The 27,067-nt window shown below is 39.6% G+C and overlaps 1 protein-coding gene across 2 annotated transcripts; it reads right to left on the bottom strand.

The window, feature by feature from the left end:
• Nucleotides 1–686: 686 nt before the first annotated feature.
• Nucleotides 687–27,013, bottom strand: PTDSS1 (phosphatidylserine synthase 1). 2 transcript variants are annotated; one of them, XM_042036141.1, is made up of 13 exons: nt 26,716–27,013; nt 21,415–21,506; nt 19,857–19,901; nt 17,608–17,732; nt 14,441–14,599; nt 11,696–11,847; nt 9,658–9,799; nt 8,600–8,712; nt 7,006–7,071; nt 4,037–4,136; nt 2,797–2,865; nt 2,203–2,272; nt 687–881 (listed from the first exon to the last, which is right to left on the bottom strand). In XM_042036141.1, the coding sequence occupies exons 1-13, from the start codon at nt 26,892–26,894 to the stop codon at nt 769–771; spliced, it is 1,425 nt and encodes a 474-aa protein (XP_041892075.1). In that variant the 5' UTR covers nt 26,895–27,013; the 3' UTR covers nt 687–768. The 2 variants fall into 2 exon arrangements, with proteins under 2 accessions (XP_041892075.1, XP_041892076.1); XM_042036142.1 differs by having other exon boundaries at nt 687–878.
• Between the last annotated feature and the right edge of the window lie 54 nt (nt 27,014–27,067).

Genomic DNA, 27,067 nt, shown 5'->3' with positions numbered 1-27,067 from the left:
ACATGGCCTCTGTCTCTGAGGACAGGAGGCACGGCCCTGTACTAAGAAGCAGATTTTTATGTATGTATTTTAAAAATTAAAAAAAATTGAATGTGCATGAATCAAGCAGGACAACAATGTAGAACAAAAAAACCTCCTGTGTTTGAAGATAAATTTCACATCCTTTACAAGAAACCTGGACCCATCTCCTTCCTGGCAAAACCCGGACACAAGGCCTAAAGACCCTTTAAAGAAAAGCAAGCAATATGAAATTTTTAAATACTTACTAACAGTTGTATGGAAAAGTTTTGTTGTGAGACTGAGAAAGAAAGGCAGAGTTGCTTTTAGTCAAAGGGTTGCATACTCTTCTAGAAAACAATTAACACAGTAAAACAACCCCAAAAAAATTCAATCAACTATGCCAACTGACTATCAGTTTACTAACCTTTGGGTATAAGTCCTCAACTAAGATATTAAAAATGAACTTGCAACACCTGAACACAAAATAGGGAGTACCTGCTATGACAAAATATCATTTTTTTCCAGTATACCCTTCATGAACTTTGGGTGCCACATGCTGAAGAAAATAGATTTACATCAGTGAATGGGAAGTATCGTCAGGCAATGACCTGCATGACACTGGTGGCTCCATCTTCATCATCCTTTTCTTCAACACTTCCTTTTTTAAACTTTAATTTTAGAATTGATCTTCCATTTGGTAATTCAGAGCCAGGTCTGATCATCTTTGTCACCTCTGGTCACACTGTAGGATGTCTTTAGATACCATTCTTATTTCTTGCCAATTCCATTTGATACTTTTGATTTGGAATGTCGATTCCTCCTTCTAGATGAATGGCTTTCACTATTGACTGAATGTTTTGGTGGGCTACTGTCATCACCTGCTGAGAAATAAATATTTATTTAATACATATACATATTTATATAGTTGACATTGACAAGCTGCTATCTGAAAGACAGTAAGGCTTTTTAGAGCTACAGTGTTTACAGTATGGATTATTTCAGGCTAATACAAACTGGTTGATACTTGTACTCCATCTAGTGGCCTATTTTTTTTAAAGCAATTCTCCTGTAAAATTCCACCCCCACCAAAAATCAGAAGTTTGCTACAGCAGAGGATAGCGGTGAAACATCTTCCATTTTAAATCATATCAATAATTAAACCTCCACATCTTTCTTAGTGGCAGGTACTACTATCAGAAATTAAGAACTATGTAAGCAAGGTCTTTTAAGGATCTTTCAAGAGTACACTTCTAGATTTCAGTCTTTCATATGACAGAACATAAGTTTGATTCTGAGAAAAAAAAGACAGACAGTGGGGGCCAAAACAAGGAATCAAGAACAAAATGTGAAAGAAGCTGAAGCCTGTAATTAATGAAGTAACAGGAAGTTGCAGAGAAAGAGTTTTTTTGGTCAGATTTCTCCAGCATGCATAAATGGGAAAAACATTCTGAGTGCAAATGATTTTTCCCCAAAATATAAAAGTCCACAAATTTACTAAACTGAGACTAAACATCCAGAAAAATCATGTATGAAATATAAAGAAGATCTGCTGTAGGTGCTTTTCAAGTAGATGATAAATAGGAAATATTTTTAACTATACAAATACCTGGAACATAAACCCTGACAGATAACTTCCATGTGTGAATTTCTGATATTTGTTCAATAAGCAAGACCACCCGAAAAAGCCAGTGGAGGAGAGAGATAACTGACCTCTAGTGTAGGGAAAAGTAGTCAGAAAGAAGCTGCCTTTGCTTAGTGCAGAGAAAGCAGCTTATGATCATAGCACTGCACTGACAAGGTAACTGTCAGTAAGAACACCCGCTCCAGGGCACATTGCTGACTATTTCTTAACAACAACAAATAAAAGTACAGTTCACATTCATGTGTTTCAAATCAAACATGCAAGGTTCAGAGAGAAAACCTGTCCGCAACAGTTATGAAATGCACCTACACCTACAATAATGGCCTGGAGGAACAGGAGAAAAAATCAGTTGATACATTAAAAAATAAATACATTTCCAAGAATCAGAATTTTAAAAAGGCAGTGAAGCAAAAAAGCTTTGCAGATGATTTATCTGCATTGCTCCTGCAGAGATGTTAAAACAAGACCAGCTGAAACTAGGTAAGTTTCTCAAGCCTCGTTTTCTAGTGCTGAGCCTTAATGATATCATTTCAGGAATATAACTACAGAAGTACCAATACCTCTGCTGAATTTAGAATGAAGCCAGGAAGCATCTGGACTGTATGGACTGTCTTCACTTTCTGAAAAGGTCTGCAAAAACAAGGACACATGTCATTGGGATGTTGGTAGTTCTTGTCATCAGTACTCCTCCCATTTGCAACTGGACTTATAAACTGTGGCAGAAGTCCTCACAAAACATTCAGACAGTACTTGGGACTTTTCCCTTCCTAGTTAGAAGGCACCACATAGATGACACAATAACAACTCACCACTTGCCATGTGATCTGTTGTGTAACCAAGTATTCTTAATATTCCCCTAGCATTCCACCTGTACAATGGGAACATTAGCTAACCATTCATCCTTGAATGCTTTGCTAAAATTACAGCCTCATTTTGAGTAACTAAGAGGACAGCATTCTTTAGAAACCACAGTGTAATTTGGGATCTGTCCAAGGCCTGCTGAATTCAGAGTTCTTTCTATTGACTTCAGTTACACTCTAGACCATCCCCCCTTATCCGCATTTATGCTAGCTCTGGTAAAGAATTCCAATACCTAAGGCTTTGGAGTTTTAATTCTGGAATAAAACAAAACCAGGTTTCTTTTGTATAGGTACCTTTTCTCGGTAGCCGTAGTACTCTGCGTACCAAACCATACCATATAAACACAGGAAAGTCGTGAAGGCCTAAACAAGGAAGGAGAAGAAGAAGAACAAAAACAACAAAAAAATCTGTAAAACTTTTTCCAAATTCCTTGCTGATTCAAGGCCTCAGAGTCACTGGAGACACTGCATTTAGACTTTCATGCTCTGTTTCCCCCTGCATCTTCTGTCAGGATGAGTAATACTCATGCATCAACTTCAAGCTACACATAGATCCTGCCACCATGGGGTATGGAGAACAATTCTCAATGAGAGCAGGAAAATACATCCAGATCACCCACAGGAAACACTACCAGCAGGATTTCTGTCCACACTCTGCACAGTCCTCATACAAAGGCAGTTGGTAGGCACTTGTAGGTATATTATCAGGAACAACCAGTATGGGAGAAAATCGAATTCTCCTTCTCCCTGCCCCATGCTTCAGGCTACATTATGTACTTGCTTTTGTGGTGCTCTGATTTGAGAAGCAATTCAATACTTTTCTCCTCTGAAGTTTCAGGAATAAAATCATCATGCTAAACAAGAGAACAATAAATTCTGACTCCCCATCACCTGTTCAAACTGTGTTCCCAATTAGAAGGGAGAAGTATTTATCTGTCAGCCCATTATAAATGCCTTATTTTTCACTGACCATGAAAAATGTGTTTGGCATCAGAGGTACAAGTCTGGCAGGAGAAATGTCCATTTACTGTTATAAAATGGGCATTTCATGCTGCATTTGCAGTAATCACACAAGTACAGAAAGTTGCAGGCTTAGTTAGAATGATTTGCTTGATAAATGAGGGCTGTTTATGTAGCTGTTAGACTTGAGTGTGGCACAATATGCATTGCTTATTAACACTATCCATTAACTCCTGTTCATTTCCAGCAGGCACTACAGCAAGCTCCACCAAAGTTAGCCTCAACTGAACTGACATCATCTCTCATAAAGATAAAGCACCCTATAACTAGTGTTTGTTCCATTGTTAAGTACCAGTAATCTGCTATGTCAAGAAATGAGAGAAAGAGTTATTCTACTCCCTTCAAAGTGAGTTCTAAGCAATCTAGCATTTGCTTTTCCTAGGACATGCACAAAGCTCTTTACCAGCATTCCCCCACAATGATCCCCTGCTGCCAATGTTCCAGAGAGGAAGCTATTTAGATGCTCTCAATGCTTTTGTCATGCTTTATGTTTCACATGAGAAATCTCACTTACCACACAGAGAAGCCAAAACACAACATACAGTATTTGTGTTTTGGAAAAAAGATCTTGTCCAAACTTTATGCACACAATAGCTTCGAGGAAGGCAATTACCCTGTGGGTAAATGAAAGCAGGGGGGAGAGTGATTAAAAACACTAAGGATTTAACTCACATGTTCACAACTCAGACCCCAGACTGTCAACTCTGAACAAGCACTACCCTCTAGTGAGCACACACCTCCCTGACATCACCATTAACTGAAATTCTTTGAAAAATGTCTTTCCTTTCTATACTTTTTTCAGCATAAACAGCACACAAAAAGTGATTGACTGGCAGTTCACTGTTCCATGGGGCTCCAGGGAAAAAGAAGGAGAGTGTGCCAATAGCAGAGAATCTTTGTGCCTACCAGTGTGCTTCAGCTCTCACCAGATACAAATTTCTTTTCCATGCTGAACATCCAACAGACTCCCTTGTTGGATGAACTAGAACTGTGCTTTGTTTATTTCTCAACTAGATATAAATTTACTACAATTCTAAATTGTCTACTTGTTTACTTCATATGTATTTCCCATATTTTCACATATGAGAAAATTCATATGAAACAACATTTCAAATTCCCTGAGAATCCATGCATTTGCTCTGGTTTATCTGTAAACTCAGAGGATTTGGGGAGAAATGTGAGAGGAAAAAATCCAGTTTTTACTTTCCTCTCTAACATCAAAAGAATCAAAAAAAGTATCTTCATCTCTCTCCCTGCTACGAGGTGTTTACATCTTTTCAGGTTCAAAGCTATGAAGGCTTGTCCACCACTTGTTTATGAATCCAAAGTTTCTATCATCTGCCATGGAAATAAATTTAGTTTGTATAGGTCCTGAAGAGAAAGCTCCGTACATTTAACAACACAAGTGTAGAAACGTGACACTGAAAATGAGCAGTAAAAGTGTAGAAAACTGACTCATCTCAATTTGACATCTCAATCTGAAGCAAATAATGAAAAACACTATTGAAGTGTAATACTTTTAGCTTCTTCAGTAGAGACTTTAGGGTTGTACATCTGAGCAATGCATGAAAACTCCTCCTCACCTACATGCAGACACACTTAACATCAGGTCAAGTGTTCCAGTCTTCCAAGCTTGACACCGCAGGACACATTCCCTAGCAGCATTCTCCATAACCAGTTCACAAAAATGGCTCTACTGCCTCTCAGAGAAGACTCAGTTTCCCCCATGAAAGGGGGAGGAAAGATGTGTGCCTGACTAAACCACTGGTATTGCAGAGATGGTCCTGCTACAAGTAATAAATGACAGCTTTCCCTGTACTATTTAATGTGACTTGCAGCATGATGAGTGGGGCCAAAACTTAAAACTGTGGAAGTTAACACCCAATTGACCAATATACAAATTAATGAGATGCATATTAGCAAAAAATTGAGAGCAGTATTACTCTCCTGGGTCACCAACTATTTTTCTTTCTTGGTTTTACATTATTCTAACTGATCCAGCTGCAGAGCAAAAAATAATTAAACCAACTACAGGAGCAGGAAGAGAAAGACCACCATCAGGTAACAAATGTGTCATAGGGTTATGATATACTCAAAGGTATAAACAAAACAATAGCCTATTTTCAATAAGGACTCAAAAAAAAAAATACAGCTGTTTGCCCTGCACTTATACATTCTTTCTGTTATTCCTGTCAAGAATACTTGGGTTAAGCACATTTTACAATAGGGCAGCTATTACAGTTTATGAAGTGGTAAATCAAGAGAAGGAAGCATGCTAACAGTGAAAGGTGTTAGTGTCCTACTGAAGGGTGATGAGAGTACTCCATAGAACTAAATATGCTAAGTTTTTATTCAGTCAAAATGGTCTTGTAATATCCTAACATATTCCTTTTTGAAAGGCTTCATCTTAATGAAAATAGTGCAATTTCAGCAGGGCTGTTGCATTGGCCTTGTTCATGCCTTACATCACTTACTGTGCATCTATCAAGAGTGATGCAATAGTATATGTCAAGTTGAAAGGAAACAGTTTCATACAAATGAAAGGCACTAATTTTAATTATACCCATAGTTAGGCTGTTAAAAATTCCATTTTTGCCTTTAGAACTGTCTTGGTTACCACAGATATGAATATTCTATCTACTTCTTTTAATTGCTTCAGAAATTATCTTCTAGATAGTTAAAATTACTGGAAAATTTCCTCTTTTTCAGCAATCAACAGGAACTCCTAGTGATGCTCTGCTTTTTTCTAGCAGATTACAGAAGTAAGCAGTAGGAAGGAGAACAGTTATTCCACACACACTTCCCACTATTAGATCAGACTGTGGGTGGATGTTCTATTGCAGTTCTTGTTAGGTGATCATACAGACATATTTGGGTATCTATTTATTGACACACATGACATTAACGTGTTCAGTGAGAGCTTTCAGCCAAGGATGACGGGTTCTGTAATCCTGAACCATTTTTCAGAAGCAACCACGCAAACTTTTCATTTAAAGGTGTCCTCTAAGAGACAAAGAGATTGCAGCCAAGGTCACCATGGCTCATAGTACACTCAGAAATATCGGATAACTGTGGTTTGTTTCACTGTCCTCTGCTGTGATGCTGCTAACAGCAGCAATGCCCACCTTGGCAGACAGGGAAACATTATTCTCACAACAATGAAGCAAAGGCAAGCTTTGCCTTTGCAAATCAAGCAGAGGCAGAAGATTTGTCCTTCTCACCTGACTGAGAATATGGGCAGAAAGGCCAATGCTACTTTGAAGGAGCCTAGCTTTATCCAGCAGTTCCTAGTTCTTCCTTCTGTTGTCCTTACTCATTCCACCACTTCCCATGATCTACCTCCAAATTCAGAATTTTCCTTTCCTCTGAACTTGCAAAACCAAACCAAGACAAAGACTGGCTTCATGGGAACTGCCTGTTCCTGTGCTGGACCCATACTTAACATTTGTCCAAGTGCTTCAGAAATGCAGCAAGAACACTTACCCGAACACCCAGCACTGAGTTCCCACCCTCTTGCACTGTGTGTCTGTGAGGTAAGCATAATATTGCCTGAGAAGGGAAGCAAGAAAATTATTCAGTGAAGTTGAAAGTCCCCAGAATATTTACATTTAGAAAGCAACTTTGTGTTACAGACATATCTATAGTGAAAATGAAGTGCTGATGGTTAAATTCAAATGCAATCATTCTGGATGTCTACCAGATGGTTTCAATTCTAGCAGGACAGATTATCACATATATCAAATAGCTTGAGACAACACAGAAAACAATCCTGAGAGCAAAGACTGGGAAAGTACCCAAACTAGTAGGCTAGCAACATTTGTCTCCTGCCTCTCCACTGAGTCTCCAATTCTTACAGGCAAACTGCAACAGCTTCAAAAGAATTAAGAGCATCCCTAATTTTTTTCCACAGTTTGTCTTTTATTTATTAACAACTGCATTTTCTTGAGAAATGTGGGTTTGAATCTTGAAAGAATATGGCTATTCCATATCCTGTTTGAATGGTCTAACCACTGACATATTTTTCTCTCAAGAACAGTAGAATTTTTCACTATTTTGAAAACAATATGGAAACCATTCTGCTCTGTTCTCTATGCTCCAGACATTTACGAATTTAGAGAGTGGAATTCCAAAGAAATGGAATCAAAGTTCTTGTTCTCAGTTTCTGATTTCCACTGACAGATGGGGAAGACAAGTGTTATTACTCCAACAATACAAGGATGGCCAAAAATAAAGACTTCTATAGGTGTGCAAGTGCTACAAAGAAAAAAAAAACCTTAGAAGTCCACCTATACTAGAGCTCACAGGGTGTTTAGTGTGATTTAATTAATAGTGTGAAATCACTGCACATAACTTAAGACACTAATAACAGTATCTGAGGAATAAACCAATTAGTGGCTGCCATTTAGCTGTCCAAGGTAACATCGCTTTTTACATGAATGGGGAATTCTCTGCTTCTAACTTCAGATCTGTGTGCATTCCGTCTACCTCCAACTATGTAATGGGGAAAAAAAAGAAAATTAAGGGACTTTGCTAACAAGGTAAAATCCCACACGTGACCAAAAGCAGATCCATGTTCCTATACAGCTGTTAATCCTGCATATATACTGTTCTGTTCTTACAATAAGCTACTGCTTGATCTTTTCTTACAACATGCTAGTATTTCCTGTAGACAAACAGAATAAGGAGCTGTTAGAAAAACCAACAGCTCTACTTTTCCTCATCTACATTTTTGGGAGCACCTGACTCATTAACTTGAATACTTTCATATGCAGCCCTCGAGGATAACATATGCAGCTAACTCACAAAACAGGGAGATGCTACACAAACAGGAGAAGGAGCAGACTGGTTCTGCATCCCTATGGCAACACAGTTGTTTATGCACATTTTACCTCATCAGTTTATTTGTCAGGAAATACATTTTATTGAAAAGAGATGATTGCTTTTTTTTTTTTGCTGGTGGCAAAAGCATGCCTTTCGTGAAATGTGCCATACTTATTCACAAATGATATGTAGTTCTTGGATATCTAGAAGTTAAGTCACTTTAAACTGAAAAAAAAACACCAAAGCAAAAAATTACCTTACAGTGGGTGCCGTAATGATTCCTATGAAGAGAATTCTCCCCCAGCTTAAAGGGTGGCTTGCTTGGAACACAAAGATATGTTTCAAAAAGAATGTGTTCAACTCAGTTAGCTAGATTAAAAAAAAAAAAAAGCTGGTTAATAGTGTTCAACTTATATAACTCCTAATGAGTTAGTACAGAAAATATGCAAAGATTAATATGGAAACTAAAACATAGAAAGAAATCTGTTTATATTCTACAATAGTCCTGCTGGTTAGATTGAACATTGAAAGAGTAATTCCTGCTCTAGGACAAGCAAGTAATATACTAGTAAAACAAAAAATTCTCCCCTAGACACCTCTATGAAAGTATTTTCCCTCTTTCCAGAAACTCATTAAGGGACCAGACATTAATGTACACTGCAGAGGTCTTCTGATAACTTGCATATCCTAAATCAGATATGAATGACCAAGGCAACTTTGGGAGAAAAGCAGAAGAGATCATATATTAAAAATTAAAAACCTCCATAAACTATATTTATGGTTTTCCTTTAAAAAACTAAATCAAGAAATTTTTAAAAAATCACAAAAGTTTTAGTTTAAAGTTATCAAAGCATTTGTGACATATTATAGCCTTGCTGGATTGATGACAATTTTCTGAGTATCACTGATCCATTCAACAGTCAATGGGAAAGGAAAGAAATAATCCAAAAAAACCAAGGCCAAACAAACAAAAAAACACCCCCCACAAGAACCAAACAAACCCCCCCAAATCAACACAACAAAATCAAAATAAATCACCATCCCAAACCCCCACTGTCTAGAAGTTTTTAAATCTGTGTCAAATGCAAAATGCCAATATAGCAACATTTGGCTTTTTCCACAGACTCTGTAATTACACTCCTGAACTACCACGAAACTCCCGTGAAAGCACCGTGACCAATTCTACATTATCAATTCATTTAACTGTGTATTTCAATAACAGACATACATTGCATTAGAATATTTTTTAGTCTAACATAGCCAACAAGTAAGTGAGCTGATGGCAGCTTTGACTTCATGGAATATATTTCTTACCTGCCAAATGATCATGAAAAGGTAGATTCCAGCCACTCTCTGAAATGAAGACTTTGGGTCAAACCAGCGGACATATGTCCAGCTGGCTGGGGTGAACTGTAATACAGCTCTTTTGATTTTCCCTGTGGTTGTGTGAATGTCCCTGGAAAAAAATAAGGGCTGGAGTAAATATAATGAATATGCCAGAAGGGAAAAACAAAAAGGCAACAGCCCTGTTACTGATGTTTTTGAACAATCACTTTTTTTGATCAACAGCAGAGATCTTCACAGACACAACTATATACCAGGCAAGGGGAAATTCAGAAAAATAATCTATTAAGCATTTCAGTCAAGGTGCGTATTCTGCTATGAAAGTCCACTCTTCTCTATCCTCAGTCAGTAACTAACTAACTACACAACACATTCATCATTCTCTTCACAAAGAAACAAGGACAGCAATTCTGCAACCTCCTTGGAACATCTAGATGTTTTTTCTTCCTAGTCTATGTTGCCACTGCTCTTACCCCAAACACTCCTTGTTCTAGAGCTCTCTGACATCAATCCTTCAAGAATCTGTCAGATTCATTATTCATTAACTGTATAAGGGGCTGGCTCCACAAGTTTAATAATACTACACTTCCAGCACATATAACCCCTGCTGTTTTGACATTAGATGCATGTGGACCTCCTGGAGAGGCGTGATAGCACTGCTAAAAACTAGAAAGCATTTAAATTCCATTTTGAGAGGGGATCTTAATGGAGGCTCATCTGACATGTATTATCGATTCTTGCTTTTGATAATATTAATTCAGATGAGCAACAGCATCCAAAGAACAGGGAATCTAAGAAAAACTCAGAGCTTCCTTTGCTGAATGAAGACTAGTAGGACTAGAAGTCAGTTTTCATCCTGTTATTCCTCTGGCCCTTCTGGACAAAAAAGGACTCAGATTTCATATTTCCAGTATTTGTGTTCTTCTAGGCTGGAGGGAGCTTAGGTTAGGGAGAATCTTCTAAACTTTAAGATCTCTATCTATTAAATGAAAAAAAAAGAAAAAGGAATTAAAAGGGCACAAGCTTCTTATTTTTGCAGCACCTTCATGTTGAAGGTCAGAAAAATCTACTCATGCATTTAAAAGAACATGAGGAAAATTATTCCACAAAGACAATAAAGACTAGTGCCATAGTTAGTCTGTTGTTTCAACTTTCAGTGAATTCTCTAAAAATAGAAGGACCATCAACTCTGATAGAAATGCAGGAAAACTGAATTCAGACTAAAGGCTGGATGGTTCTTAGACTAGTTAACAAAACTGTGAGTAAAAAAAGAAAGCAGTACAGAGATTCACACAAGGTACAAATTTGGAAGTCGAGATCTGAGTTCCTTTTCCATCTCTCAAGGCAATTCACTGCACTTGATCCTGTTTCATCTATACCATTGGTAATGGGCAGATAACCACACTTGCTACCAGCTAGCAGGGAAGAAGGCAGGAGAGGGGCCAAAAGCTATGGAAGAAACCACACCTGGACAGCTAGGAACTGACACTTACTAGGTCATAAGCTGTTGCCCTTTTACACAACAAATGCCTCTTTATTTTACAAGTACTCCATTTATTTCAGAGGGTCAGCAATGAGGCAAGGCAATTAACAGCACGAGTACAATCAGCCCCATGCCCCTCCTGCAATTACAACTAGTGCTGACAGATTGCCACACTAATGCATCACCAAGGTGAGCCCAAATCTAGTTTAAAAATGTATGATGAGAAAACCATCACAATTTGTTTTGCTCCCTGACTTCCTCAAAGTTTTATGTATACAAAAGAAACTGAAAATGCAAATAGCTTTACTATTTTGTCTTGTCTATCGGCATCAATGCTTGTAACTTAAAATTGCAAAAGAAAATCATATATACAGTCATATTTACAAACATATGCTGTACAGGAACATTACTATGAGATTGACATTTAACATGTAGAATAAAATTGCAGCACTGTTAGCACAGGCAGATTCCATGCTATTTTTATACATGCAAAACAATGTTTATCAAGCTTTAATTTAGACCTACTTGAAGCTTGCCCAGTGATAGGTCCTCATCTCCAAGAAACGACAAACTACCATGCCCAACCAGATGCCACCCCCGTTACAAAGCAGGATGTCCAAAATGACTTGATCCCACCAGCATTCAGCAAAATTAGGCAGAAGGTGCATGAAGAAGAGCTATAGAATACAGCAAAAAGATTCTGGGTGAGGAACAGCACAGAATTCATATAAATTAGTTTTTAAGTACACATTCAAAAATCAGCTTTTCTGTTCACAGCATACTTCAAGGATGTGAGCCACAGCCACTGAAATTTGATGGACATCCTCCCATTAACTTCAGAAGGCCTTGGACAGAACCACGAAAGACATCAGAAGTTTCCTTCTCACTGTTTCCTGTTGAGGCTATGCTGTATATAAGGGTATCATCAGCTGTTGGCCTCTCAAAGATGATACACCATACATTAATAGAAATGTATGAAACAAGCAGAACTACTGAGTTTCTTGGAGGAAATAAGGTGGTTTGTGCTTCAAAAAAATAAAATGAAGAGAATCTTTGTTTCATTTTTGCTAAATAGTTTTAAGCAGCATGTTTTCCAAACCAGCAACAAGATGCAGCAAGTAAAATGGATGCATTTGTAACAGCTGTCAGTACTAAAGCATGGTGGTGCTCAGGATTTAAGATTTTCTATTTCAAAACTCTTTCATTTATTATTTTCAGAAAACTTAGTGAACGCAAAAAGATTAAGAGTTCAACAACATTTCAGACAACATTTCAGCAAGCTTTGCTGCTATACTTGATACCGAATGGCTCAAGAATTTAAGAGGACATTCCACTCTACTGATGGAGTGAGGAGAACAACTAGCTGAAGTTAAGGCAAGATATAAACATATTTTACCCAGAGCTAGAAATGTATTCAGTGCCTCTCTTTCTCCTTTAAGAAAAAATAATTCTCTTTTTCTATGAGAAAAAACACTGCAATCCAAAAAATAGACTGGAAAAATTACCTATGGACAGGAAATCTAGGTAGCCATGTGTTAAGCAGTCCCTCTGCAATACTCAAGGAGACAATTAACAAAACACACAGCAAACTAAAAAATGTATCTCCACAAAAACAGTACAATTTTTGTCAGTTAATGTACATACACTGAGGCTGTGGAAGATTATTGGTATGATTTTGTAATAAAGCATCTTTTGTTAAGAGATGTAAGCATGAAGTATTGAAAAAATCAGATTTGAGAAAAGGAACAAGAATATTTTCTGTATACAACAAGAATGAATGCTGGCCCATTTACAGTACATTACAGTGACTAATGCTGGCAATGACAATTCCTTTGAAAACTCTTGAAAAAGTGTACTAAACCCACTTGTTTTTCTTTGACTAAGCTATGTGAATTTCAACCTTTTCAAAAAAGAAAATTTGAATTTCTCTTCAAGACGCGAGGGATACAGTGTTGTTCATTATCCTGTTAAAGTTTCCTTTTCATCTTTCTAATTAATTTAACCTGAGAGGGGCAATAGCCTACAAATGTCAGTCAGATCCAAGCAAAGACACCAGAAGTTACAGACAAAAAGGCAGCAAAACCCAGAGCACAGGTGTTTGCCTGACAGTCTCTAAGGTTCTCTAGCTGCTTCCTCGGAATGAGAGACCAAGATCTGCCTGCATCCCAACTTTAATCCAACAGTATGGAGCATGAGCCAAGTTTCCCATTTCGGAACATGGAGGTGGCTGAAATCCATTAATGCGAATAGGAGCTGCTCAGCTCAATCCCTGTGTAATGGCCCTGATAACTTCTGGAGGTTTCTAATTACTCTCCTGAATTATCTAATTCATCAAAAATCCATTTGAGTGGTGATAACATATCTGTATGTTGAACATTGTCCAACATGTTGTCTGTTCCAGTAATCTGCCTTTCAACAAGGGGAATATTAGACACCTGATGCTGTGTCAAATTGAAGACAAGGGTTGTGAGATGAACAGGAAGAGTATGAGTGAAACAAATCCAAATATATTCTTTTGCAGAGGGAAAAAATGAGTACAATAACTAGCTAAGGTGTTTTTTGCAACTGGGTACTTGTGAAATCCCTATCTTAAGCAATCTTAAGCAGCACAGTATCCTTCAATGCCACAGAACAAAAACATGTTTTGAAGAGGAACTCATGGCACCAGGATTTTCAAACCCAAAAGTTTAATTTTAGACGAATACATTCTTATCTATGTCTCTGAATTAGAAATGCTTTGTCAGATAAGCCAAGCATTCTCAAGACAGCAAGCTTTACAGAAAACTGATTTTAAAGACTAAGTTCAGGTGTTTACATCAAGAAAATCCCTCAACTCCATTTTACTTGTACGTAATGCATGACTGTACACAATGTGTGATATTGTTGTATGTGAGCTAAAGGGACCATGACAGTAGATCACAGATACTGCAAGGTGAAAAAGGAGAACAGTTGCTCTGAATCAGGAAATATGTGAAGTAGAAAATGTAGCATGATCCCCATAACAGCAGAAAAATAAATTATGAATGGCACAAATAGGCTGGCGAAGACTTCCCTTCTATTCAAGCAGTAATAAATCACTTACCTAAAACCCAGCTTGCTACTGTCTGCTAATTCAACTGCATCAATTACTCAGCATCTGGTTTATAAGACTTAAAATGTAAATCTATACTGAGAAGTAGAGAGCCATCCTTCTATTAACAGTCACGCTTCCCCCAAGAACAATTCACATCTTGTATCTTTGCTGATAATTAAGATAAAAGAGGGGTGTACCTCAGTGAGTTCCCAGGTGATGCTAATAGTCCAGCACAGCCCATAGCTGCGGATCAGCAAAGCCTTCATAGCCCAGCCCCAGAAATGTCCAAAAGCAAATATATCAAAGTGGCTGAGGATTCTCTCCCAGGTGATAACATGACAGTTCACTGCATACTCCTGTCATGAAAATAAAAAACCCACAACAAAATTACTTCATCGACACACAACTTCAGAAAGAAGAAACATCTTTCTATTCAGTGCAACAAGCCTGGAATTATAAGTGTATTAAAATTAGCATTATTTCATGTTCTTATCCTTCTAAACTCTGGCAGAAAAATTCCAGTATTAAGACTCAGTGCCACCATGGTACAGCTCTAATTTAAAGGGAAATAGAATAGACCTTGGTGCCTGAAGAAGCATGTAAGTAACAGAGAAGCAACAAAAATAATAACAATAAAACCAGCAAACAATACTCCAGAAAATACTTATTTGCCTTTCTTTTGAGTTCGATTTGAAACCACCTTTCCCCACATTCATGCTGTCTGGTATTCAGATGTGGCTCATCAGTGGCTAATCCTCCCCAGTTTCTGATGTAATGTTACTCATGCCAGTGTTTACTTGAGTATCTTTTGCGTCTTATTTTCTTCATGAAAGCAATTTCCCAGAACCCATTCATATCAAGGAAGTTCAGTCACAGGCCTGGACTGAAAAAAAAAATTAGGAAAAAATCAAAGGGAACTTGCAACTGTTTTGTCACAGATGAGCAGCAGATTCCTTAAGAATATTAATTAATATTCTAGTCAACAATGACAAAGGAATTGGGTTCTCTTAACATGTTGCATAGCAAGTGCTAGAAATCACTGCCCAACAAGAAAAAGAATTTGTATGCCAGCAGGAGGCTGCAACTGTGGGGTTCTGTCTTGTCACTGAACACAAACTGAACTATTGCTAACAGGAAACACACATTTTAAAAAAATCTCTGCTCTTCAATCCTCCTAAAATACACACTGCCACCTGCAGGTGACAACGCAGCACTGCTCAGTGCTATTGAACCAAGAATTGTCCTTCAGGCCACAACTATTGCTAATCCTGCACCAATGAACACTGATCACGTTGAAAAGGAGATAGCAGAGAAAGATTTAAATCATGAAGAGAAAAACGCACAATTTCACACAAAATCTTCTATCAGCAGACAGATAAGTCCCACTACGGGATGATAGAGGTTATATAAGCTACTATAAGTAACCCTCACTGCTGGTGCTTTCTCCAGCACGCCTGTGCTGCTGGTCAGAGAAAGGTGCACCGCCTGTTCTAAGGATGGCAAACCTGCAGCTTTAGTGCACCAAGAGAACTGAAACTGGCTCATTTGCCAGCACAAGAAGCATGGAATGCACAACAGAAGGTGCTGGCTCCTTGCTACACCACCATACCTATGATCAGTGAACACAATGAGGCTACTCCAAAAGTAAGTTTTTTTCCAGAGCTCTTGCTTTTTTGATTTTATTTTTACTGGGGCTTTTCCCTCTCTATTTTATCTTTCCAGATGCAGTTCTGCCAGCCATACAGGGAAATGTGTTGAACTTTTGTTTATACCCAAGCAACTTTGCCAGTCCTGTGCAAGCGACCAAGCTGCGGCCTTCGTTATAGCTGAGCTTCAAAACTTTACTCCAATTTTAAATGACAATGTCAGGATTGCAAAGCAGACCAGGGCAAGTTTCCACTGACTGCCACAGTCAGGGAATCTGCTGTACTGTGGTTCAGTGCCAGTAGTAATACTAGTCCTCCTCTAGTTAGAATCTATTTCTAATTTAAATGACAGGAGAGCCAGGTGAATCTGATAAACCAACAGATTCCTTGTCTCAGCTCCCTTTTGTTGCTCAGCAACACCACTGATGCCTGTGCTGGGGCTCCATTTACCCACGTGTCCTCCCCCCATCCTAAGGGCAGGCTTCCCATGCCTCTCCACCATCACAGGTGATTCCTGCAGAGCCCAAAGTCACCGTCCTACTCCTCATGCTGGAGTTGCACAACACGTACTGCTGACAGGCTGAGGTCCATTCCCTGAAGCATCGGGTTTTCCAGGCAAGGAGGCTGCACGCAGCTCTCACTACCAATCAACTAATGTAAGCTTACTGCACCGTAAAGATTTCCATTCCCCCATGTGCTACAGGGCAGGAGTTTGCAGCCACTGCTGATAAGGTGCTGTGCACTGGTTTGCATAAGCAGTAAATTGCCACGTCTGAAAGACAACCACTGAATTTCCCTACTCATGAGGAATGAGCCCTATAAGAGCACTATACAACAGGTGACCATGGTGGACAGATGCACAAACCCAAGGTCCAGGGAGCATGTTGGTCAGGTGGTGAGGAGTAACTTGATGCAATAGTGAGGAGGGCAAGACTGGCAACTATTTCCTCCCCATACAGTAACCCTCTTCTGCTTGGTGCCCAACCGCTCACACAGTGTTCTGTTTGCCTCCCTATAAAACTCACACCCTTCTCCCACGCCTCCTTTTACAACCTCAGCTCTCTGTGTTTCTGTCCCCACCTGAAGGGGAATGTTCTTTGTATGGAAAACTCTTTGCAAGCTGCTCAGTAAGTAAAAGAACAAGCCTGGCTTTCTGTGCCACTCCAGATTATTGTCTATGGAAATAATTTCCCAATGGTAACAGCATCAGTGCTCAGCTGACTGACTGGAAGGGAGCAGAGTCCTGCAGTTGCCATACATACACATGCTCCACAAGCTCCATAGCATGACAGTAATGTACTAAGCTCAGAGCAACAAGGCAAGACCAAAGTTCTTTGACTGCAGCATTGTGGCATCAAAAAACCTGATCTGGGACACACACCATACAGGCTTCATTTAGAAACTACCTTGCTAAGTCTGTTTTCAGTATCCCTGCTCATATATATTACCAAAAGGAATCCAAAGCCACCCCACTGCAAACATATATCATATTGCACACTCATCCAAACATCTACATTACAAAAACCAAAATACTGAGAAGACTGTTTTTCACATCAGCTGATTTCAATGTAAATAAATTGTAGTTGACACAAAGGACTTGTTAACTGTCAAGTATAGGAACAAACTTGCACTGCTCATGCCAGCAAATTCAGATTTATCCCTTCCTACTCATGTAAAACATGCCTAAAGCATGTACAATGAAGTGCATGGATACATACCATAATATCTGCTTCCCTTGTGGCATATCGAAGATTAGGGTCCAGCCAGTACATCACTGCTTTTACCTGCTCAAAGTTAAGGAAGAGCACGAACACCAGGAACAGAAAATAGAGCACACTGAGACCTGCAAAAAGACTCAGTTTTAAAATCATGTTCACTCACAAAACTGCTTGGAACACAGAGTCCAAAAATCTGCTTTCAAACAGTTGTTCTACAAATGAATTCCTATATGTAGCACCTACATGCAGAAAAGCTGAAGAGACACCAGTCAGATGGCAATGCCTGAGCACTCAGCCCTTCATATCCCCTCCTCTGACAAGTGATATAATACATGGGCGACTGCATGAACCCAATCAAAACAAAATCAGTCTAATCAGTTTAGACATGTGTAGTACAAGGCTGTGATCAGGAAGCTCTTCAGTAAGAGATACATTAGGATCCAGGATTGCATTAGCTCTGTCCCTTTGCTTTAAGTATTCTTGGTCTCACTAATGCAAATCACTAAGCCTTTATGCAGATTTCAATATAAAGATCAACTTAATAATGCCACCTGGAAATTCTGAGCTGCTCTGGCAACATACAATAATTATAAATATACACTAATGCATATCTGAGTTACTTTTGTGAGCTGGAAAATTTGCTTCTTGAACCTTTTAAAGATAAATATGATCATTATTTATTTTCACACCATTATAAATTATTAAACACTATAGAATTTGGGAGTACCAGTTCTCTCCTCCCTGTCTGAATATGAATTTTTTTTTTTTAAAGAAAAACTTGTTACAAGTTGAGTCCTAGGTGCAGATCTGTGGGTAGCTGAAGCTGCTGTTGGGAGCGTATCTTTACATTATTCACAAGTTCACAGATATCCAAGACCACATTTGGAGGAGGCGTATAACCACTCTTTCCACAGCCTCAAGCTTACTTGTATCCTGCAGCAATGTCACGGAAAGCAGAAAGATTAACGTGAATAAACTTAGGATCTGCCATCCAAGATAAATTACAGCAATCCTAAAAAGGCATTTTAAGCTATAACCAGGACTCACATGTTGGTAGTCCCCAGCACATGCTAGAGAGCAACTTTTGTTCAGAAGGAAATATCTATATGGTCCTCTGCAGTCACAGAAACACAAGGGAAACAAATGTCACCCTGCTAAAGGAAGCACCGCCTGCAGGCCAGGGTGCATCTGGAAAGGTTGAGGACACACCAGTCTTGCCCTTCGTCTACCGAAGGGGCCTGAGAACTGAAGCACGGCTAAATGAACCATGCCAGAAGAAGAGGAATTACACAGGGAAAAATGTTGCTCCTGATTTTGCATGCAGCCTTTTCCCAAAAGTACAGGGGTCAAGCTCTGACAGTATCAACATTGAGAATGACCTTTTACTTTACATGTGCTGAAACTTGCAGTGAGCAGTAGGATCTGTGTTTCCCAAACTTCCCAAGAAGCAGGTTTGTTTAACAAATACTGTCTAATCAGCAGTATCCTCTCACTGTCAACAGATGAGTAATCAGCTACTTTGGGAAGCTACTTATTTTTAGATATAAGGTGGCAGGAGAGAGAAACATTCAGTCTGCCTAAAAATGATCAAATGCGCAGTCTAGCATACATTCTGTGAACCCTGAATTATTTGAAAATAAAATTCCTCATGTTTTTGCTGTGTAATTCAGATGTTTAAGGAGCAGGATTTCACTTGGTTAGTTTTGTGGCTAACAGAATTATTTTTCAAAGCATGAAGGCAACTGATATTTACAAGTACTTTTAATGCAATAAGTTAAGAATATGAATATATACATGTCAAGAATATTAATAAATGAAATGCTATGCAATGATACAATTTAATAAGCATATAAAGTAATAGCATATTTTGCTAATAATGAAAAGAAACCACCTACGCAACTGGATTTAGATGTCAGACAGTATATGGAGAAGCTGGGCTTGGAAGAGGTGACAGTAGGGAAAAGTGTGGGGGAAGGAGATTAGGAAGCACAAAACAGGATTAAAACAGAGTGTCAGAATGAATGATCCCTTTTTGGTGATTTCATTTACACCATCCTGACACAGAGGAACTACAACAATATTCCCAAACATTACTAAGAATAGATTATAAGCAACTGCTCAGAAGTGGGAGGGAAGTGACATTCACACAAGTTTGATGCACAATTATGTTTCATGACAATTCCATTCATCAGAAAGTTAAAAAGGCAGGTCCTGCAAAATCAATGCAAAAGTCAGAAACACAAACTTACCAAAAACCATCCTCCATATAGCAGGGTGAGGACGCGTAAAGGGTCCTATAGACAGTAAACAAAAAGAAAACAGTTAGTAAGAACCACAAAATTTATTTTTGAGTATGTCTCATGTGAGTACTTGGCATGAGCATGGATCAGTTCTTCATCAAACTATGTAATACACCCAAAAGCTGGAGCTCTACGTTGTTGAAAAACAAAAGAACAGCAGATTTCAGAGTGGAAAAAGAAGACTGCCAATTGGTAACATGAACACAATTTTTCACTGTTTTTATGGAGTCATTTCCAGAACAGTAGCGTGCTGTTTGTTCAGCTGACACCACATCTCAGGTGTCACCTGAGGATGTCCTGACCTGGTTTCCAGACTGCAGCTTGCTCCCAGTTAAGACATCCCACACAAATTTGTCTGTGTTAACAAAGAAAGATGGTGCTTAGCCTTCAGACCAACAAGAAATGTTACCAAACAGGCCTCCCGAAATTTCCAAAATGAACATCATATATAGCTGACAAGAAGGAAGACACCTATGCTCTTTACCAGGGTCAAGTTTTATTTACTTTAGAGCCAGTGATGAAACTGATTTATTAGATTAAAAACCTCTCAGCTAACATGAAGAGCAGAGAAGTGAAGAGCAGAGAAGGTAAGTCTGGTGAAACTGGAAAACATCTAAAGATGAATTGTACATTTAGGTAGCAAGAAATGGCTCAACAAGTATTTTCTGCACATGCTGCAGGCCACTCTTTCATAAAGTTTGTTTTTCTCTGGCATTCAGTTTTTCAGGCAGCACTTTGTGAAAAGTGTGCATATAGGATTTTTAACATATAGGAAAAACATGTCCCAACTCTGTAGTACAAAGCTGTCCTGAACACAATTACTGTTTTTTCCTGAACACTGCCAATTGTGAGACAGTTTAGACTTGAGCAAAGAATCATGATTTTGCTGACAGCAATAAGTAAAAATTAAAAAACTAAAACAGACAAATCAAGTAGAAGCATTTCTTTCACAGAATTAAGTGACACACGAACTTTCTTACATTTTTGCACATTCTGCTCCTCACATAACTACAAAAACTTTTGTCCAACTTGAACTTCTACTGGGCAACTGTGGTTTTACATTGTAATGCAACTTAAACCATTTTTTCTATCACTATCTTCTGGTAAGGTGCTTTATGTAAGGTGTTGTGTCTGAGAATTTTTAGAATTACACTTCTGTTAAAACACACTGAGGCAAAGTCCTCAAACATTATTTAAGGGTCTGTTAGCATCATTACTTAGCAATCTGAGCTGCAACTGCACATCTGCAAATAGAACACTGATTTTGAGAACTCAACTTCCTTGTTAAATACAGACTATAAATAATAAGCTATAAATAACACTTATCTCTGCTCCGTATGACTACAACCCATTTTAGACTGTTCCTTAATATAAAGCAATTCAAAAGAGTAAAGAAAAAATACCCTGAAAATTGGTATTTAAATAAAAGTCAAAGTAAATATAGTGGCAATAAAGAGTAATTCACATTTAAAAAACATGAAGTATAAGCTGTGTAAACCTTACTCACCATTAGGAAAAGCTAGAACACTGATGATTAGAAAGAAGAAAATCACAGAGAGGATACCCCTCCAAATATTATCCTCTGGTACCGAATCATCCCTAAAGAGACAGACAACACAGTGTTGAAGTACATTATAAGAATGAAGTCAAAGGCTCTCAAGATATATTATTTAAATAAAGAATAGATGGAAATTAAATCTAAGAAATATGCATGCTAATTATATAACAAGTTAAGATAGTAATTGCACTGAATGATTTTCACACTACACTTCTGGGTGTCCCTTTCTTACAAGAGGGTTAAATATTTAATAAACACATGCAAGCCATTTAGCACTGTTAGAAGTCAGTGTAGAAGTAATGACCAAATTTAACATACGGTGAAAAAAATCTTCCTGCTTTAATGTTTATAGAAACATCATCAAATTACTTTTGCACAGCAAACAGACCTAAACTAAAACCTCTGGAAGCCTGGATGCAATTCCTAGGTTTCCCTCTGCTGTTTTGGTGCTACTTGCAAAACCTTTCACTTCCCTTTGCCTATCCCCAATGCCAAATGCCTGAGATGAGGGAAAAAATAATGATCACAACCAGTCTTTAGAAATAATGAATATACATCTTAGAATCTGTAACAGAGACAGCACAACTTAAAAGACCCAAGGAAAAATATCAATTTGCTTTTAGATCTATTAAGCCAAAGCTCTGAATATAATATCAGGTATTATTTGTGCTACTGTTACATTATAGCCAGAAGAGAGACCTACGAATTCAGTTTGGAATGCCAAGGCAAACTTGACAGAGCTCTTTCTTTTCAGGCAAGTAGAATATGGTAGCAAGATTAACGAAATAACCCTCACCCAACTCTTCTAACCAGCAGACAGCTTCTGGGATAATAATACAAACAGAAACAAACTTCAGAGTATCATAGTATAAACAGCAAATATTTCATAATGTATCACCACTACAACTGAAGTCAAAGTTTTACCATCTGGATAGTTTTCATGTACTTAGGATCAGTTTATCCATTTAAGTATATTTCTTTATTTAGTCCCAACACAAGAACAAAAAACTTCCCAGCAACTTTAAAGATATAAAGCTGTTCCTGGCAGAGCATCTGTCACATTTCTGGATGGTTCAGTAAAGAATCCATGACAGCCTAAATGCTCTCCACATTAGATACTTGCTGCAGTTACAAAATATTTCTCACTTAGCCAAATTATTTCTCTTTTCCTTAAAACTGAACCTTAAGAGCTCCACAGCAGGCTTTCATCACTGTGAGGCATTTAAGCACTGTGTTAGTTTAAATGTATGGAAGGAAAAAGTGCACTAAACACGAATGGTTTCTCTGCAGGCCTGTGGGACTCCCCACAGCATTTTTTTAAAACCAGCTGAGTCCAGCTTTACCAGTCATTTTCCAGCAGCCATGCTGCACATGCTGACAGTTTATACCAGCTATAAACCCCAAGTCCCAGAGCTTAACTCTGGCTCCCTTGGCAATCCCAAGAGCCTTATGCCATCCAGTGCTCTTCCCAGCCAGAGCCTCCGGCTCTGATGGCTCAGACAGCAAAACCACATCCCTCTTTTAACACATGCAAATAACACACGGGAATGTGCTGTCATGGCTGCCACCAAGAGGATGACTTTTTTTTTTTTTTTTGGATAGTACAAATAACTACAGTCTCATCACAACAATTCATCATAGCCAAGAAAGAAGTGAAAGACATTGTGATCACATCACGTAATTGCTGCACCAGGTGGGATGAAAGGTCCTCACCTTTGCATATCAGGATTCTGAGTACTACTCAGCTTCAGGAAAGCTGTCTTAGTCACATTGGCACCACTTCCCCCCAAAATCAACAAAGATGTTTGCAGTGTTAAACTGCATTTCATTCCAAGTGAGTAGCAAGGCTTGCATTTGGCTTGCAGATACATTTCACAAGGGACAGATACCTCATCTTCTTGCCAGAAGCAGGTAAGAACAGGTGGGACCAAGAAACTTGCTGCTGTGCACTAGCTGGTATAAGAATTATAGTGTTTATGTGGAAAAACTATTTTGGGGAATGCCAAAGGGAAAGATACAATCACAACAAGCTGCAATCAAGAAAATGTGCTAAATCATCTCCTCACTTAGCCCCAGAAACGTTGACTCTGATTTTGAAATACAAGCATTCATGCAGCAAAACCAAGGTTTCTAATGCTTATGTGGGAGGACAGATGGAAATTCTCTCAATTTTAACCCACTTTACAAAGGCATTTTTCAATTCTGTGGCTTTTTAGAGAAGAAATAATAAAAACAAAAGTGTATAATAACTGCATAATCTTTATCCCTCTTCTGTTCTTCTCCAGAGCACTAGATCACAAAAACGTCAACTAGTGAGTTATTATATCACACACAAAAAAACAAACAAAAGAAAGAGGATACTCAATCAAGGAAAAAAACTAGGACACTAAATTTGGAATGTGGGAGAGGGAGAAAAAAAGTCTTCCATAAACTCAACCAAACCTAGATACACAATAATCCAGTTTAATCAAGTCCATTAATCTAGGGACATGGAAGGCAAAAGCCCTACATTCTCATAGGTCTTACTCCTGCTTCCACAAACCCCTGCACCTTCACACCAGAAGCCACTAGTCCGTCACTTTCCTCAGTCCTATTGTGTCCCACAAAATATCCCCTCCAGCACTCACTCCTGCTAGTTGCCTCTGGGCTCAGAGAAGGCCACATATCTCTATCTAGGGTAGAAGAGGACAGGGAAAGCCAAAGCCACTCCACATCTCTGCCCCAAGGTGCAGGATGGAAGCAGAGGAGCCTTCGTCTGGCTCACTGAGCAGGAAACCAAGGAAGCTGCAGCCATTGTCAGAAGCACTGGAAGTATGTGCTTTAAACAGAATATCCTCTATTCCCCACTTTAACATAGAAAAATTAAACACACATTTCTTGTTCTAGATTATTATTATCATCATACCTGAAGATTACCGCTATCTGAAGTTCAGTATCACCCTTATCAAAGACAGTATCAGCTACACTCAGTGATCCTAAGGAGGACTTCATGTTATGTATGGCTTGCTACATACAAGGGAAAAGCATTTTCTAAGTTTCTCAGAACCTTCCACATACTTCTGAGACAAAACAATTATAGAAGAGACAAGAAAGACTTTAAGGAACACAGCATTTCCTCTGTCTATGGTGAAGTTCCTGAAAAAATAAATTTTACTTCACAACATCAGTGTGAATCTATCATAGAAAATCCCCCACTCAACAAACTGACCACGAGAGCTACAGAGCAACTGACAGCACAGGGGAAGCAAAGAATCACTTGTGACACCGTACTGGGAAGTCTACAGTGCCTTGTGCCCAGGAAGTGGAAAAATGAACAGTCAGTGTAGACTCAATGCCATAAGCTGATGGAAACAGAAAGACCAGACCTGGGAGAACAGATTGTAAAAGCATGTGGGGAAGATCTCCTCTTCCCCAGTTTCTCAAAGAGTGCATATGGTTTGGATAGTGCCCCAAATAAGGCACAGAGGCAGCACTCTGATATCATTCAGGAGATTTATGAAACTCCTATAATAGTTGAAAATAGCAGAAGGAAGAGAGGGGAGAAAGTAACATCAGTGTACCTTCCACAACCTGAGGAGAAATAGAGAAGAGTTAAAGAGAAGTCAACTGGTATTTAAACACAGGAAGTGAGACAGAGATAGAGGGAAGAAAATGAAACTGAAGAAGTCAGTTAGAGAGATAGCAAAACAAATGGAAAGACAAACCAGCAATCCTCTTGGAAAAATCCAAACAAACATCTCAGAAGTGAAGCAATTTTATTTGGGCCTAGAAGACTCAATAGTGCTAAAATTGCTTCTTGGCTCATCCTCTGCTTGAAAGAATTAATGGCAAAATTCCTTCCCCAAAGGTGAGCAACCAGTACCATTAATCCTTCAGAATGACATAGTGATGAGAATCTCTTAGTGACTCACAAGTTTGACCTAAATTAGCCCTTCAGGGAGAAAAGTGATCAGGCAAGTGAAATGAGGGCATGAGGAGCACTTGTAGCAAAGGTCTGTAATTAAACATTGTAGCAGAGCACAGAAATATGTCTCTGATTTTAGAGTTAGAAGGGATCCAAGCAGAACAAGGGATGTGCTCACCGAAAGTATCTTCCTTCGGGCCATACACATGTAGAAACAAGAAAAGGCATACCTCAGACCATTTGCAGTTACACTGTTTTACTTTTCCTTATGCTCCTGTCTCAACTTCAGCCAGGTTTGGCCATTATTTCACAGCTGATGAAAACTATACATTTGTATTCTTAGAATAAAATATAAGATTACACACTGAACTGTGTATCAGGTTAGCGACAAATAATGATTTTTCTTATATCAAATGGAGAGTTGTCATGAAGAAACATTTTAAGGTCACTTTTAAGGGGAGAATTCACCACCATAAGAGTTTAAGCCACAGGACCATTGAAATCCGTGATTGTGTATACACAATGCCACAAAAGTTTAAATGAGCCTAAAACATACTGCACTACCTAGCCAAAACCTCTCAGGAATCACTGCCTACAGACCACACAATTTAATCTAAAGGATGATTATGCAATCATCTTCACATCCAGTAGGAGGCAATAAAAAGTATGCACAACTTCAAAAAAATGCAAGATACCCAGACTGCACTGCTATACCCTTTGCTTTCTAGTAAGGCTCCCGAAAAACCTGTCCATGCCTAGCAGTACTGCCATGAATGACTGCAGGGGTGATGCCCACAGAGCCTTTCGTGTGGTGCGCAAAGGATGTGGCAAAGCCCATCCGTGCCAGCGCCTGAGCCAACCTGAGATTGGCCACAGCCAGTGTGGGGTACAGAAGTGATGCCACGGAACAGTCACTGCCGTCCACTGCACACCTGGTAAATCATCTACATGAGTGATGTTACTGCGGGGCTGCTCGATAGCCTAATAAAGCCCACTTTTGGCAACTCCTTATAACACACATTTTAGTAGAGACTTCAACAGAGATCCTCAAAAGGATTAACAAGTTCTCGGGAAACCCAGTGGGGATAAACCGCTCTGGAAAGGAGGGGAGGATGCCCGCTCTCCACCACGGGCCTGCCGAGCAGGGGGCGCGGGGCGCCCGGCGGTGCAGCACCCGCCCGGGGAGCGCCCCGCAGGCCCGGCACGGCCCGGCAGGAGCCGCGCTGCCCCTGCTCGCCCCGGGGCCGGGCACCGACCGCCCCCCATTCCCTGCCCGGGAACCCCCTGCGCCCCGGGGCTGCCGGCACCCAGGGGCGGGGCTGCGGCTCCCCACGGCGGCCGCGTACCTGGTGAAGGCGAAGGCCATGAGGCTGAGGATGGTGAAGCTGAGGAGGGTGATGGTGTGCGGACGGTAGAAGAACTCCAGTGTGATGTCCTCCACCTGCTGCTCGTTGATCATGCGGAAGTGCAGGCGGTAGTTTACGTCGTCCTTGCTCAGGGTCCGGCTCCCCACGCACGACGCCATCTCGCCCCCTCTCTCCCCTCGTCTCAGAGCAGCTCTGGTTGCGCGGGGCGGCGCGGCTCGAACCAGCCCGGCCGCCCGCGCCGCGTCCCGCCGAGCGCAGCCGAGCGCAGCCGAGCGGGCCGAGCCGGGCAGCCGCGCCCGCCGCGCCGAGGGGCGGAGCTCGCCCTGCCGCG

The sequence above is a fragment of the Corvus kubaryi genome, unplaced genomic scaffold (assembly GCF_017639235.1).
Source record: "Corvus kubaryi isolate FWS band 111438036 unplaced genomic scaffold, C.kubaryi_AGA036_p1.0 37385, whole genome shotgun sequence".
Taxonomy (NCBI): domain Eukaryota; kingdom Metazoa; phylum Chordata; class Aves; order Passeriformes; family Corvidae; genus Corvus; species Corvus kubaryi.
This window is presented reverse-complemented; position numbering and strand designations above follow the sequence as displayed.

What these genes read in the sequence shown, in the direction of transcription:
- PTDSS1 (XM_042036141.1), bottom strand. Translation starts at nt 26,894, where the DNA reads ATGGCGTCGTGCGTGGGGAGCCGGACCCTGAGCAAGGACGACGTAAAC. An exon ending in ATGGCCTTCGCCTTCACCAG is followed by an intron (nt 21,507 to 26,715) that starts GTACGCGGCCGC and finishes CTGTCTCTTTAG; the next exon opens with GGATGATTCGGTACCAGAGG. An exon ending in TGTTCTAGCTTTTCCTAATG is followed by an intron (nt 19,902 to 21,414) that starts GTGAGTAAGGTT and finishes TACTGTCTATAG; the next exon opens with GACCCTTTACGCGTCCTCAC.